The 15,501-nt window shown below is 39.5% G+C and overlaps 1 protein-coding gene across 4 annotated transcripts; it reads left to right on the top strand.

Moving 5' to 3' along the window:
• Positions 1 to 4: 4 nt before the first annotated feature.
• LOC122660471 (zinc finger matrin-type protein 2) lies at positions 5 to 14,401 on the top strand. 4 transcript variants are annotated; one of them, XM_043855788.1, is made up of 11 exons: positions 5 to 212; positions 457 to 545; positions 663 to 743; positions 841 to 868; positions 1,032 to 1,114; positions 1,631 to 1,663; positions 12,153 to 12,231; positions 12,331 to 12,383; positions 12,959 to 13,019; positions 13,252 to 13,334; positions 14,202 to 14,401. In XM_043855788.1, the coding sequence occupies exons 2-11, from the start codon at positions 525 to 527 to the stop codon at positions 14,292 to 14,294; spliced, it is 615 nt and encodes a 204-aa protein (XP_043711723.1). In that variant the 5' UTR covers positions 5 to 212; positions 457 to 524; the 3' UTR covers positions 14,295 to 14,401. The 4 variants fall into 4 exon arrangements, with proteins under 4 accessions (XP_043711723.1, XP_043711719.1, XP_043711720.1 ...); XM_043855784.1 differs by having other exon boundaries at positions 838 to 868; XM_043855785.1 differs by having other exon boundaries at positions 5 to 216; positions 461 to 545; positions 838 to 868.
• Positions 14,402 to 15,501: the final 1,100 nt, after the last annotated feature.

Raw genomic sequence — 15,501 nt, 5'->3', positions numbered from 1 at the left:
ACAAGGCATGCCCTGCCTTCCCAACGGGAAGCAGGTCTCAAAACCATTTCTGTCATTCAGAGCTTTGGTTCTGTACTTGTTCAAATTCATCAGTTGAGTAGCAAAACAGGGAAAAAAGTTTCCTATTAAATTTCTCGTTCATAACCTTTCCGTTTCACAGTGCAGAATGCGAATCCAGCATTAGGGTTCGTTACTTTTCGACATCATAAGTTGGTAGTACGTTTTCATTCCTCACTATCTCTTTTATCCTTTCTGAACTTTCCTCCAGAACTTATTACTTTAATTTGTGTTCTCTGTGCAAAGTCATGAATCAAGTCATATGTGTATGTATAGAGTTTTGAATTCAATGAACTTGTGTTATTGGTGGGGTTTGTGTTCAAATATGTTATTTTGATGCTTTTTTTTTTAATCTAATAACGAGATGCTTCCAGTGCTAATATTGTTGATTTCTCGCAAATAGCATCCGGATATTCTAATCTACGGTTTTCAAATTTTAAGAGCAATTGGGTGCAGATTTTCAAGCGATGGCTCAGCCTGGCAATAATGTGAGCTTCATTTTGTGAGACAGTTCAAATAAATGAGTTGTCTTCTTTTCTTATGTGTTTGTTTAGGATGAATGATATGGTTGATGTGGAATTGTTACTTTTGTTGTCTATCTGTAGGCCGTTGGAGTTGACAATACATATCGAAGGAAATTTAACCGAGAAGAATATGCAGAACGAGCTCGCGAAAGGGAGGAGAAGGTATGCTGGTATAGTGATTAAATTGTGAGCTTCCGAATTAATCTTGTATGTTTTGACTCACTATTGTTCTTTTTAAATTTGCATTGTGATGCAGGAGGATGAGGAGGGACGGTTTAAATCCAAATGTAAGTGGTTTTGATTCAATTATTTTTCTAGTTTATATTCTGTGTGTTGAGAGGGGGGGGGGGGGGGTTGTTTGTTTTTTATGGAAATATGATATGAAGTAGTTGAAAAATCTGGTTGTTTACAAGTTATTTGAATGTTTCGTTTTTAATAATTCATTTGCAGCAAAAGGTCCTCCGGTGCAAAGGAAGCCCTTAAAGCACAGGGATTATGAAGTAGACCTAGATTCTCGCCTGGGAAAAACCCAGGTTTGTCAGTTTCTCTCAACTGTACTTTTATTGTTGAAATAGCTGTTTAGGTTTCTCTTGTAATGTTTTTAACTTTGTTATACTAGTAAAGTTTTAGAAACTTTGGGAGTGTTGTACTAGTGATCATGATTTCTTTTTATTTGACTATGATTTAACTATTCTGAGAGGTACTTCAATTAATATGAAGTGTAAATAATTTTCATAATATTGTTTGTGTTGAGCCTTTTGCTACTGATCCTTTTAGGCTTCCTGTTGTGTATGATGCATCCCTCATTCATGTGGAAATTCTTTACTAAGTAAACATATAATGGGCATGTTTAATCATCTTGCAAGGATACTTCTGCAATTTTATCTTTCTCTATTTAGTTTCCAGATCAATCTCCTTGTTTTTTGGAGCCTACATTTATTTTATCTTTTTTTCCTCCTAATACAAATCAGATGTTTAATGTACTTTTGATTTTAGTGGTATTTGGGGTACTGTTTCTAGCTTATGACTTGTGACAACTTTTGTTGCAGGTTGTTACCCCAATAGCACCTTTAAGTCAGCAGGTACTTTTTTCTCCCTTATTTGTTGTGCAATAGAATTTGCTTATGCATTCTTGTTGATTTCATGTTTAGTTGATAACGGATATATGTATATTCTTGGTTGTGCTTTTGATACCTTTTTTTTTTTAATGTTGACTTATTTAGTTTTTGGGACGTAGATATCTTTCTATTCTCTTGCATTCAATGATCCTCTCTCTTTCTGTGTGTGTGTATGGATGAGTAAAGGATGTTATTAGCACGGGAGAATCATGTAAAGGATAAGGCTACCCAAAAAAATAGTAAGAACAACAAAAGTTAAAAAAAAAAAAGGTTATAATGAACATTTGTACTCTGTAAGGTTCTGAACCTTCTACGAACAGGGCCTACGAGATCACCAACTCCTTTACATTTATAAATTATTATCTTTCGCCATTAGCTGTCAGGCTGTGTCTAATTTCCTTAGGCATTTACATAACTACGTAGAATGGTTTAATTGACTGAGTAGGCATTCTTGATGCCAATGCCACCTTGTTGTTTAGGTAAACAAATTTGGTTATGGTTTACCGAATGGGGACTTAAATGCATCCCCAAAGAACTCTCTTTAGTTGAAACCCCATATTGTGATCAATCATTACTGTCACTATTGAAAGATATATTCTCTACGGGAACATTTGGAACTTGGAAGTGAAGCTTTTGGTACAGTTAACTCCTAAATTGCTTGCTATCCACCTGTCCAGCTTCCACTCAACGTGTTTGAACCAGTGGATATCTTTGCTTCAGAGCAAAACAATTAGAATTAGGCCCAGTCAACTAGAATGTGTATTTTTCCATAATGCGTAATTCTCCATACAGGAGATCTTCAACTTGAAAAGATTCATTGACCTGAGACGAAGTGGTTCAAACACACTTGACATGTTGTAGGAAGCATCCAAGGGGAGACCTAAATAAACTGATGATAAAGTTCCAACTCTACAATGGGCGCAAAAAACCAGCTTTTTAAAAGCTTTTCAGGCCCAGTCAACTGGAATGTGTATTTTCCATAATGCGTAATTCTCCATACAGGAGATCTTCCAATTGAAAAGATTCACTGACCTGAGACTAAGTGGTTCAAACACACTTGACATGTTGTAGGAAGCATCCAAGGGGAGACCTAAATAAACTAATGATAAAAACCAGTTGGTGAAAAGCTTTTCAGGCCCAAAGTAGCTTGGAAAAGTTGGAATCTAATCCTGAAATGAATTTAAAACATTGGAAAATTGTTCCCCAAGACACGCAATTCATTATGTGAGATGATCAGAAAATTTCCATGTCATCAGCAAACTGGAAGTGGAAGATATTAGGGCTCCTGTTATGAGTCTCTAAGCCCTCTAGGGCCATGTTTGGCATGCATTCTTATTCTCTAAAGTTACTTTTTTTGTGGACTAATTCCTGCTTCGTTGGAGTGATTCCAGATTCAGGAGCACATATGTATAATTCTTGTTGATTCTTGCTTCTCTATGGTGTAATTATGTTTGGATTGATCCACTCTATTTCTCTCTCATACTTCATATATCATAATACAAGGTAGAGTAGTGTGTAGTAACCAATGGAACTTGTCGGATGTTCCTTTTGAAAGTACGTTATGTCTGAACTGTCTCTCAATTTTTAGCATAGTTGTCATGGTGCCAAGGTGAGGCCATGGCGCCTAGGTGATTTTTAGGCATATTACAGGTATATTTCCTTCGTCATCTGGGTTTGGGCACCTTAAAACCTAAGGCAACTGGTAGCCTTGACAAGCCTTGCCTTGTCACCTAGGTGTCGCCATCGCCTCGCCATCTATGATTTCAGAGGGCAGGGTAACAGGTTTGCAATTGAGCCAGAGCCTGGCCTTTGGCAGTGCTGCATGTATCTGCCCATATTTTATTGTTTGTTTGTCTCGTTTGGTTTGTGCAAGGGGCACCTTGCCTGTTTTGCGTCTCTTCTCTCGTATCTTTTCAATATTTTGTATCAATAAAGCATCTTTTATTAGAAAAAATGATAGGTAAGTAAAATGAGGAAACCCCAAGAAAACAACACATAATAGCCACACTGAGGCTTTCCACCTCAGAGAAGCAAACTAAGACAAAATGGAACCCAAAAATGCCATTCTAAGAACAAATTGAATGAGTCCTGACAGCTGCCCCTTCGCCTACCACAACATCAATCTTGGCGATGCCTTGAACTGCCATAGTAAGATTAACAAAATCGTTGCTGTTGGCCATTGCAGGCTTAGAAGAACTATTCTTTGCTTGTGATTATGGCAAAGGAACACCCACAGACTCCACCAATGCTGCATTCATGACTGGATGCATCTCCTTGTGTGATGCTAAGTTCTTCAGACTACAATGGGAAGGATTTGATGATCTGTAGTGTTACAATGGACTCCCCCCCCCCCCCCTCCCCTCCTGAAGGATGCATGCACTGAAGAAGAGTTGAGATTTTTCATCATCCTTAAATCATCATAAAGTATTTGGCAGAACATCAGATAGAGACAATGTCAAAAGAACTGAGGTTGATGGTAATGCCGTATCAGAACTTGGCAGAGGTGTAAGGCATCAATTCTGTTATTGAAGTCAGGAAGTAGATGTGGTATTTGGTGCTGGAAGGACATTTGTGATTCACAACATTTGTAAAGCAGAGGAAACTTCCCCATCTGTGGCAGTTGCTCTCAAGAACAGTGAATGCTGCTCCACATCTATTCCCTATGCATACCTGATCTGGTCAGCCAGAATTTTGGGGTGGGGGATGCGTGGAGGTAGCTGTTGAAGGCATTGCTGCAAGTATGGGGAAGTTCCATTTCTGGGAGCTGGAAGGTGGCAAATTGATGCGGATCCAGGGTTCGAAAACCTGACTCAGATTGCTTACAGTCTCACCCAAGTGTTAGATAACTCGAATCATAAGCACAAGTGGCGAAACAGTAAATATTTGAAGTTTTATAAGAGCAATGGCAGAATGGTAAATAACTGAAAGTTATAATGGAATGGCAGTATTGTAATTAAATGGAATCAACTATATAAAAAGAAACAAGTGAATGAACCATAACGTGTTAATGGGAGGTGGTAGGGGTATACTTGGAATGGGACACAAAATAGGGATACGAAATTATACTGAAATAAAGGAGGGTTATAATGGAAAAACCAGACCAAGGGTTCTAAAAACAAAAGCAATCAGTCATCTCCTACCTCCAGCTTGTGAACCAGCGCCAACGAGAGAGAGAAAACTCGATTAGAGCTCTGGGTATGGCTTTAGATGGCTTCGAATCTCCCAACTGAGGTAGGGTTACCTCGTATTTACTCCTCTATCGGTTGAACCAGCAACCAAGAAGCTGAATTAATTCCTCTGAAAGCAAACCAGCGAAGGTTGCAGTCTCATGTATGATTGCTGCTACATATCCCTCGATCAGAACAGAGTTTCGAAACTGAACCCCTTAGTTTAGTGTCGTCTGGTGTTGGATTAATCACTCTCAAGAGGTGAGGGAAAAAAAAAAAAGGGATGGAGGGTTCTAACCTGATTTTGAAAAAACTATGGCACCGCTGGAACGGGGGTACCATGACCAAGGGACTCAATGAAATTCGAGGGTGAAGGATGGATCACATATATGAGAGGAACAAAAGAGGAAGAGAGAAGAGGAGAGACAAAATAATGGAAGGGGGAGAGGGGAGAAGATGTACGTCAACAACAACTCTGCTAAAACCTTCAATCAACTCAAAATTTTATTCTTTTCCAATCGGGTTCTCTCAGTCGTGTTACATTGAATATATAGACTCTCTTGCATGAAAATAGAAATCTAACTAAATTGGAAACCAACTAAAAGAAGAAACTAACTGAAATAGAAACTAAATAACCCCAAGCAAAATCCCCTATGTATCTACTCAACTTCCTAAAATAAAGAGAATAAAATAAACTAAATATTGCATGTTAATCCCAAATAATCCCTAATGAATCCAACATCTAATTGCGTCACAAATATTTTGTATAATTCCCTTTCACTGATGTAGATAAGTCACTTAGAGGGCTTATTTTATTGGAAATAAGCTTTGGGTTATGTAGGTGTTGGGCCTTTGATCACATGGGTTTTCTTTGTAATGGGCCAATATAATGGGCCTAAAATATGGGTAGAAAGTAGAAAAACGGGATTTACTTCATTAGTGTAGTTAAAGCCTATTTTGAGTTAGTTTCTTAGTCAGTTTATGTTACCTTATTAGCTAAGGATTGGGTTAGACCTTTCCTCTTTAGTGTTTGGGTCTTTTATACAAGTTTGTAAGAGATACATCCTTGTACACGAAACGAATTTGATTAATGAGATTAGGGGAGGGGGGGGAAGGGGACATAGCTTTGTGCTTTGCTCTGTGAGAGTGTATGGTGAGTGACCACTATACGGTGAGAGACTACCCTATCTTCTTCTTCCCGTCTTTGATTTCTTGTTTTTGATTTTATTGTTTTGACATTTCCTGTAAATCGGAGAACCGATCGAAGTATTTACCTGTTGCTGAACCTGAAGTTTGCGATCCTCTTGTGGACTGGTTACACTTGTGACTAGTCTACATTATTTGGTATCAGAGCCATGGAGGGATGGCAGATAGAGTCAAAGGTTGCTAAATTCTACTTCCCATTGAAGGATGATCGTGCAAGTCTGATTTGACATCTCTACCAAACTCCTCTTTTTTTTTCAAGCATGGGAGAATTGATGTAGATAAGTCACTTAGAGGGCTTATTTTTTTGGAAATAAGCTTTAGGTTGGGTTATGTAGGTATTAGGCCTTTGATCCCATGTGTTTTCTTTGTAGTGGGCCAATATAATGGGCCTAAAATATAGGTAGAAAGTAGGAAAATGGAATTTACTTCATTTGTTTAGTTAGAGTCCTATTTTGAGTTAGTTATTTCATTATTTTAGTTTCTTAGTCAGTTTATGTTTATCTTATTAGTTAAGGATTGGATTAGGCCTTTGTTTTTAGTGTTTGAGTCTTCTACATAAGTTTGTATGGGGTTAAATCCTTGTACAAGAATTTAATTAATGAGATTGAGGAAAAAACATAGCTTTGTGGTCTGCTCTGTGAGTATGGTGAGAGGCCATGGGTGAGAGACCTGAGTCTGAGAGAGACTACTCTATCTTCTTCTTCCCTTCTTCGATTTCTTGTTTTTGATTTTATTGTTTTGAAATTTCCTGCAAATCGGAAAACCGATCGAAGTATTTTCTGTTCCTGAACCTGAAGTTTGATGCTCTCGTGGAATGTGGACTGGTTATCACTTGTGACTGGCCTACATTATTCACACATCATGTATCAAGGGGTTTGGATTCTTATAACTGAGTCAAACTCTAAGCAAATTGGAGTGTGTCACTTCTAAAGACCAGAAGCTTATTTCTTCTTGTAGACAGCTCTGAATATGAATGCTTGAGTGATCTGAATCGATCACCCAGGCCCTTTATTTATAGTAATCTGAAGTACATGTAATTGAAGTAAAACTCCTCAGTCCTAATCCTACTAGGAATTCCTAGTACAACTAGGAATCCCAGAGTAGTACTCGGCTGAGGAGGAAAATACAATAAAACAGTGGAAAATAAAAAATAAAAGAACCTGGTAATCGATCCCATAGGTCTGAGTAAATCCTTTTGCAACCAAACGTGCTTTGTATCGATCCACAGTGCCATCTACCTTCTGTTTCACCACAAACACCCACTTACATCCAACTGGTTTCTTTCCTGGAGGAAGAACCACAAGTTCCCATGTATTATTCTTTTTTAAGGCTTGCATTTCTTCCATCATTGCCGCTTTCCACTTGCCATCCGCAAAAGCTTCCCGCCAATTTTGGGGAATACGAATAGAAAGAGAGGAGACAAATGTACGAAATGATGGAGAAAGGGAGTCATAAGAGACTACATGAGAAATGGGGTCTTTGGTACAAGCCCGAACACCTTTACGATGAGCAATAGGTAAATCAGAGATGAAGGAGAGGATATGTTACCCGGAGATCGATCGGTTCCGTGGCGACAATTGTGGTGGTCTTGGAGCTACGCGTGGATGGAAGTCGCTTGTATTGGGAATGTCCCCTGTGATATGTTTTGAGATTAGAGTCGTTAATTTTCTTCAAATTCCCTAATGGTTTGTTGGATCGAGTCACCTCCCCGAAGGGAATTATCACCAATAGGATTTTCAGCATCCTCTAAGTTCTCCCCCGGGGAAAAGCCGTGGGGAAGTAGGAGAGGGAGAGGGGAGGAAACAACATCGGTTGAGGGGTGGGTGAAATAGGTAGTTGGACTCGTCCGGTCCGTATGGGAAGGTCAACCATCACATCTTCACCAAAAGTCTCCCCAAGAAGGTGTGGGGTGATAATAAGATAGAGTTTCATGAAAGACAACATCCATACTGGTGAAGGTGCGACGGGTAGGAGGATGATGACACTTATATCCCTTTTGGGAAGGAGAGTAACCTAAAAAAATACACCGGGTCCCACGGGTTCAAGCTTGCCGGAGATCGGGTATCGCGAACATAACAGAACCCAAACTCCTTTGGTGGGACAACAAGGTGGAGGACCCTCAGTAATGAAGCGGGGTGGCGCAGTCAAGGACTCGAGTAGGGAGCCTATTGATAAGATAGGCAGCGTTAGGACAGCATCTCCCCAATATTGGGAAGAGACAGAATGGGCAAACATAAGAGCCCGAGTCACCTCAAGAAGGTGGCGGTTTTTTCTTTCAGCCACACCATTTTGGGCAGGTATCAACACAACCGGTCTCGATGGAGTATTCCATGGGCAGCAAGGCATCGCTGAACCGACCATCCATGTATTCTTTACCATTGTCACTACGCAATATCTTGAGAGTGACAGTATTGGTCTGAATCATTTTATGAAAATTTTGAAAACAAGAGAAAACTTCACTTTTGTTGTGCATTAAATATACCCATGTACACCTAGAATAACAATCAATGAAAGAAACAAACCAACGGTGGCCTTTAAGGGATGGTTTGCGGCTAGGCCCCCAAACATCAGAGTGAACAATATTAAAAGGAGAAGAGCTTCTTTTATTAGAAATAGAATAAGTAGAACGGTGTTGTTTAGCCAAAACACAGGCTTCACAAAAAATCATCTTTATGACATTCTTTAGCTAATGCTGGAAATAAAAGGGATAATGTTCCTAAAGGGGGTGACCTAGTCTATTATGCCATTGGTGAAGTTTAGAAGAAACTAACGCACTTTGAGGGATGGGAGAAGCCAAAGGCAAGGTGAAGTAAGACTCCCAAGATCAAGCGGTACAATCCACCATGCATCTTACCACATCCAATCGTCGCCCCGCTGCCGATCCCGAAACACACAGTGTGAAGGAAAAAGGTTACTTTACAATTTAGGTCACGGTAAGACTACTGATAGAAAGAAGATTAGTGGTAAATTTAGGAATATGTAAAATGATGATAACGTAAGGAAGGTGTGCAACCGATGGAGCCCTTTCCGGAGATAGAGGAGAGAGAGCCATCGCCTACTCGTACTTTGTCTTTACCGTGATGTAGGAGAGTAACGAGTAAAGATACTTGGAGGATCCAACATATGATCGATGGCACCGGAGTCTATGATCCAGGGAGAGGAGACTACCGATGCACGACCAACAAAAGAAATACCTGAGTGAGCTACATTTGAACTCCGGAGGAGTGGAAGAATTGGCAGGTGTTGTTGTAGCAATGAAGCCTCAGTAACATACGACGGAAAGCTCCGAAGTTCATCCTTGATAGTCCAAAGGTCGTAGGGGAGGGGTAGGAGTGACAGCTTAGATGATTAGCTTTGTTTTTCGATTTGCGAGCAAGCACGTTTAGCCTCAAAGTCGGCTGGTTTGCCATGTATCTTCCAACAGTGGCCTTGGTGTGCCACAATTTTCCACAATGCTCACATTTAACCGTGTCTTCTCAAATTTAGAAGTATCAAGAATCAAGGAGTAGAACCAGCCCCGGTCTGCAATGCCGATCGATCCGGAATTGTAGTATTGAGCATAGCAGTTCTTCGGCGATCTTCATCATAACCAAGGCATAAGACTGCTCCAATGTAGGGAAAGGGTCTTTGCCTAGAATCTGAACCCTAATTGGGTCGTATTCCACATTAAGTCCAGCCAAAAAATCATAAACCCTAATTTTGTCAATATGCTTTCTCGTAGGCAGCAATGTCAGTGGCATTAGTGGGCTGATAATCGAGAGTAATGATCAAGTTCTTGCCAATACTTGCGGAGTTCAGCATAGTATTGAGGGATTGACGAATCATTCCGCTTGTGTCATGGATTTTCTTCCTTAATTCGTAGAGACCTGAGCATCATTCCCTACCCGTGAATAGGTGTCTTTGGCAGCCTTCCATATCCGGGCAGCAAGTGTCTCAGGAGAAGGTAGCCCGATGCAATTGAAGGATGCATAGAATGAATAAGGTATGACATGACCATGGAGTCGAGTGGATAACCATTTAGTCTTGGCAGCTCCTTCTTCGTGAGGGATAGGAGTAGTGCCGTAAGGTGTCCGTAGCCACGGCCAGCAACTGTAAGGTAAGTGGATCTGGACCACATTAAATAGTTTGTCCCATCTAGTTTGGTGGGAGAAGCAAAAGGAAGATACTCGTCGAGAAGATCCATCGTAGTCAGCTGAAGTGATGTCGACATCATGTAAAGTTCCTTCAAAAATCAGAAAAAACTGATGATGTAATAGGAAACCCTAATCGAGTAGAGCCCTGGGTTTTAAGGCTGTATGAGTTGCAGCCCTTAGAACTGGCTGAAACAAGGTTCGAGTGTCTTCCTTGTAGCAGAGAAAGTGTCCTCCAGATAGTGGCCCCTTCGGATGAGCCAATAAAAGCCCTGAATTGGAGAAGATTTAGATCAGCAGGGACAGATCTGAATGCAAAATAATTGCAGATTTGGATCTGCTGTGGATTGAATTCAGATCTGCAGTTTGAATGCAAAAAATTGCAGCTTTGGATCTGCAGTTTGAAAACAATAGGGTGTAGATCAGAAGGTGCAGGAATTAATCTCCAAATAAAACCAGAAATCCAGCTCGATTAGGGCAGCAGCTTGATCTCCAAGGTTGGAGGAAACCTGCGGCAGGTTCAGATCACCCCAGTATTTGAATGATTTTCAGAGAGGTGTCATGGAGGGCAGCAGCTAATTCTTCATTGAATCACCTCAAAGATGCTGCCCTGCATGAAGTAGAGTCCGAGAGAGTTGGAGAAGAAGAGAACCAGAAGCCGAGAGTGTGTTGAAGATGGAAACCAGACAAAAATCGAGGGGAAGCTGTTCTTCAGATCAGAGATGGCTCTGATACCATGTAGACAGCTCTGAATATGAATGCTTGAGTGATCTGAATCGATCACCCAGGCCCTTTATTTATAGTAATCTGAAGTACATGTAATTGAAGTAAAACTCCTCAGTCCTAATCCTACTAGGAATTCCTAGTACAACTAGGAATCCCAGAGTAGTACTCGGCTGAGGAGGAAAATACAATAAAACAGTGGAAAATAAAAAATAAAAGAAAGAAAAAGAGTAATCCTAACACAACTAGGACTGCAATCCTAACACAACTAGGACTAGTTCCCCCAATCGGGTAACTAGCCTATCTCAACACTTCTGCTTATGAAATATACTTTTGACGTGTTGCCCTTAAAAAAAGCCAGTTTATTTGGTACTTACACACTGTGATCATGGATAGAATCTTTCCATTGATTATGAACACAAAAAGTATCACTTCTTTGGGTTGATGCCAACAGCGGCCTAGAATACTTTTTCACTCCATTTTAGAAGTTGATTGTTAAGATTTCTGAGGTAAATATTGCAGGTACTGTTGTGGTGTTTTCATGTAATTCAGTTTTCCTCCACACTCTTGAGCTTAATGGAGTTCAATTCTAGTATTAGTTACAACTATTGAGCTAATGACCCTTTGCTTAACTGAGTAGTGAATTTTGTTGCAACCTTTGCAATTTGGTTTCATTCTCAGTTTTTTATTTGGAAGTTAGAGATGTGAGCTGATGCAATTTAGGAGTTACAAATTTACAGGGAGTCCTGTGATTGATGGCAGAAACAATGAAGAGGATCGGTCTTAAGAAAAAAAAGCTATCATAAAATAGTGGAAAGTTCCAGAAAGTACTCATTTCAAAGATACTTTATAAAGGAGGAGGAAGGAAATTCTTAGTATTAGGATTTTGATTGGTCTCTTAAGTTGGTGTTCTGTCTAGAAAATAAGCCTGCTAATTAGTGGGAGCTCTAGAACAGCAATTTATTGTGGGTGATCACTACCCTTGTAATACTGCTTCTGTTTATTGTTTTGCTGCCTCTGGGCATGTCTGTTCTTTATTCTTGTTTACTTTTGTATCTTTCTGTCCTTGATTTCCTTTATACGTGTTGTATCTTTTGTATGTGTGTGTGTGTGCGCATAAGTATCCCTGCCTTTTCTAAAGAAATTATATGCAGTCATATTTCCGTGTTTTAAGCTAAATCTCTGTTTCATTTCAGCTATCAGCGTTGAAATTTACTTATTTTGCAGGCTGGATACTATTGTGCTGTTTGTGAATGTGTAGTTAAGGATTCGGCAAACTACTTGGACCACATTAATGGAAAGAAGCGTGAGTTCTTTTCCTGGCTTAGGTTTCCATGTACTTTCAGAAAACTGCTTAGATGTTCTACATTCATGTTTGATTGTTCTCTCATGATACTATTTTTAGATCAAAGAGCTTTGGGTATGTCAATGCGAGTAGAACGAGCTTCTCTTGAACAGGTACATACATACTTCATCAAAAAAAAAAAAAGAAAAAAGCGTGCATGAACTGCTCCATTTTCTTGAAAACATGAATGAATAGAAATTATGCAAGTGTGGGTATAGTCTTGATCTAAGTTAGGTCTGGAGTACCAAAAAGCTATTCTTTTTTTACGTCCTTGCAAATGGTGTCTCTGAATTGATGAAGTAGGTCTCAAATTGATTGGTGACATGAAATAGATATCTTTGGCCAATAGCTTAAGTAGGTCTTTGTAACCGATTGTCAGCCGTGAGATATATTATTATGGTGATGGTTATTGCCCTTCCAGGTGTGTGCCACATGTATGAGACTGGTAGAGAAGACGTTTTCTCTGCTGTATTGACTTGAGTTTGGATTTTGGCAGAAAACAAGGTAGATATGAAACATTTGACGTGTAAACAATGAAGAAATATTATGGACAAAAATGATTGAAGATGTGTTCACTGTTCATGCTATTGATGAGCCTTGGGCTTTGTTGTTTCTTGCATCACAAATACATCATGTAATAAGGATTACAATGTTACATAGCTTAAATTTGAAGCTTTTGATGGTGCAGGTCCAAAATCGATTTGAAATTCTTAAGAAGCGCAAAGTTGCAGGAAGCTTTACTGAGCAAGGTAGGACTCGAAAAGAAATAATGTCCTCTTATCGTGACCTAATTTAGTTTTATGCTCTGAACCTCATGAGACCTTGGTTCTGGGGTTCAATTCCTCTTGGCCAATAATTTTTTTTGGAATGCATTTGACACCCATAGACTTGTGAGAGCATGAATTCCTTCTGACACTAATCCAATGGTTAAAAGTCCCTCTGCCCTCTCATTGAATTGATCAGTTTTATATTGGCCTTCAGATCTAGATGAAAGGATCCTGAAACAGCAGCAAGAAGAGGAGGAAAGGAAGCGACAGCGACGAGAAAGGAAGAAAGAGAAAAAGGTAAGAAACGCTGAGTAGCTTGCTTGAACTGCATAGACATTTGGGGGGAAAGGGGAGAATTAGCCTAGACAGGTAGGTTGGGCTGGGTTCATACCAGCTGCAGTCCATAACACTATCCCACCCAGAGCCTGGCATAGTTGGATCCTATGACCTGAGGGTATTCATTTTTAATGGGTAAAACTTGGGTTCCTCTCAGCTCAGTTTGCTTCAACAGAAAGTTTTTAGTAGAAAATCAATTTCAACTTAGAAATTTGTGTTTCTTTGCCATTTGTCCACTATTTTTGAGCCCTTCTTTAATTTTAGTTTTTTATTTTTTATTTTGGGCATTGTTGATTGAGGAAAAGAATTCCCCCACATGATGGGGGATATTATCATCCCATGACTTGGAATTTAAAACTCAATCGTTCTTTTCCAAATTTTTTATGAAATATTTTCCTATAGTTCAGTTTGTTTCAATGTAAAAAAGGCAGAAAAGGAAAATTTTCCTGTGAAATAAGATTTAATGCAAAATGACCTTAAAAAACCAGAAATTATGTAAAACAGCATTGCAGGCAAAAGTTTACAATGAATCAAACAATGTCTACTATCCAGAAAATGCATTTCCTGTGAAATCCTTGTCCTACTGTTTAACATAGCTTATCTCCCACCGCCCACCTCCATAATCCCAACCCCCACCCAAAAAAAAGCGCAAAAGCAAAAGCTGAGAGAGTTGTTTTGTGTCAGGTTTGGAATTCCTGGCCCTTCTTGATCAGCTTATTGCCAATATCTACTCTCTGAGGGGCATGCACATGATTGTGTATGGCCTTTTTTTGACATGCATGGTTTACCTTGGATATTATATAATTACTGAGTTTCTTGTACGACCAGAAAGAGAAGGCAGCAGAGGAAGAAACTGAAGAAGGAGACCCTGATGTTGCAGCTTTAATGGGATTTGGAGGTTTTGGTTCATCTAAAAAATAATGTAATCCAGGTCCATCTTCTTAACCAAAAAATTTGGTGCTGCTGCAATTCTGTTCCAGAACATAGCTGTTGAGAGTGACAAAGGATTTGTAAGGAACAGTTGTATCCAGTAGCGAGTCCTATCTTCACCCTCCCCCCCTTCCTACCCTAATTCTTATATTATATGGGTAATTGTTTGATATTGAGTTTTAGTGATTGATTGTCTTTAATGGTTGGGGACGTTGGGGTTGATTCTATGTCACTTGCATGTGGTTCGTCTGTTTAATTTACCAAGGCTAAAATAATGTTTTAACTTTTCCAATTGCAAGGCCTTCCACTTTCATCCTCATGTGTGGGGGGTTTCAAAATTGTGAATTTCTGTTTCATGTCATCAGTAAACCATGAGTTGAATATCAACATAAGTTGGTCACATTTGCTTAAAAAATTATTTCAAAATTTTCAATTTTTGAAAAAAGGAAAAGCATTTGCTGATCACATTAAAAGAGAGAGATCACCAGATTTTGTGTGTATCTAAATATGTCACCAAACTTTCTGTCTTGAGGATATCCCTGTTATTTGATGGATGGAATGACCAAGTGATGAATATGTTACAAAAAGGTGGGACCTGGAGCTCAGGAAGATTGCATGGTAGAATGAAATCTTGGCCCATTTAACTTCTCAGCCCTCTTAAGGGAGGAGTGATTGTCTCAGCTGTCCACCCAGAGAAGGTCTTCTCAAAGTTGATAACCTTATTCCCAGCGATTTCAGTTTGGACTCCATTGCATCAGGGATTTTTTTAGTCTCAGACTTTCAAGGTTGGAAGAGTTGCTATCCAATCAAATGTGACTGGTCTAACCAATACATATATTTTCTTGATCGAAGAAAATAAAAGAAAACTAATAGCAGAAGGAAGTAATAATATCCATAACAGCTGTTCTTACCATCTGTAAAGAAAGACATGGTAGGATTAGGAGCCACCACAGCGATATGCGTACTTGCCCCAATGTTCCATTTGGCTGAATTTATTTTTTTTGGGGTAAGACATTTGATTGAAAATTAAGTGAATGAAAATAATGCGGAAATTATTTGCTCCAGTTTCCTGCCTGGCCCAGTGGACGAAATATGTGAACTCACATATCTTCTCCGGTTCCTGCTCGGTATAATTGTTTGATTCCTCATAGGGCTTGGAAATGATGACCTAACCCCTTGCTCGAACACACTACCTGAG

The sequence above is a fragment of the Telopea speciosissima genome, chromosome 4, assembly GCF_018873765.1.
Source record: "Telopea speciosissima isolate NSW1024214 ecotype Mountain lineage chromosome 4, Tspe_v1, whole genome shotgun sequence".
NCBI classification, from domain to species: Eukaryota; Viridiplantae; Streptophyta; class Magnoliopsida; order Proteales; family Proteaceae; genus Telopea; species Telopea speciosissima.
Note: the sequence above shows the minus strand (reverse complement) of the source record. Positions and strands in the feature narration are given on the sequence as shown.

What these genes read in the sequence shown, in the direction of transcription:
- LOC122660471 (XM_043855784.1), top strand. Translation starts at nt 525, where the DNA reads ATGGCTCAGCCTGGCAATAAT. An exon ending in CTCGCCTGGGAAAAACCCAG is followed by an intron (nt 1,115 to 1,630) that starts GTTTGTCAGTTT and finishes CTTTTGTTGCAG; the next exon opens with GTTGTTACCCCAATAGCACC. An exon ending in CCACATTAATGGAAAGAAGC is followed by an intron (nt 12,232 to 12,330) that starts GTGAGTTCTTTT and finishes TACTATTTTTAG; the next exon opens with ATCAAAGAGCTTTGGGTATG.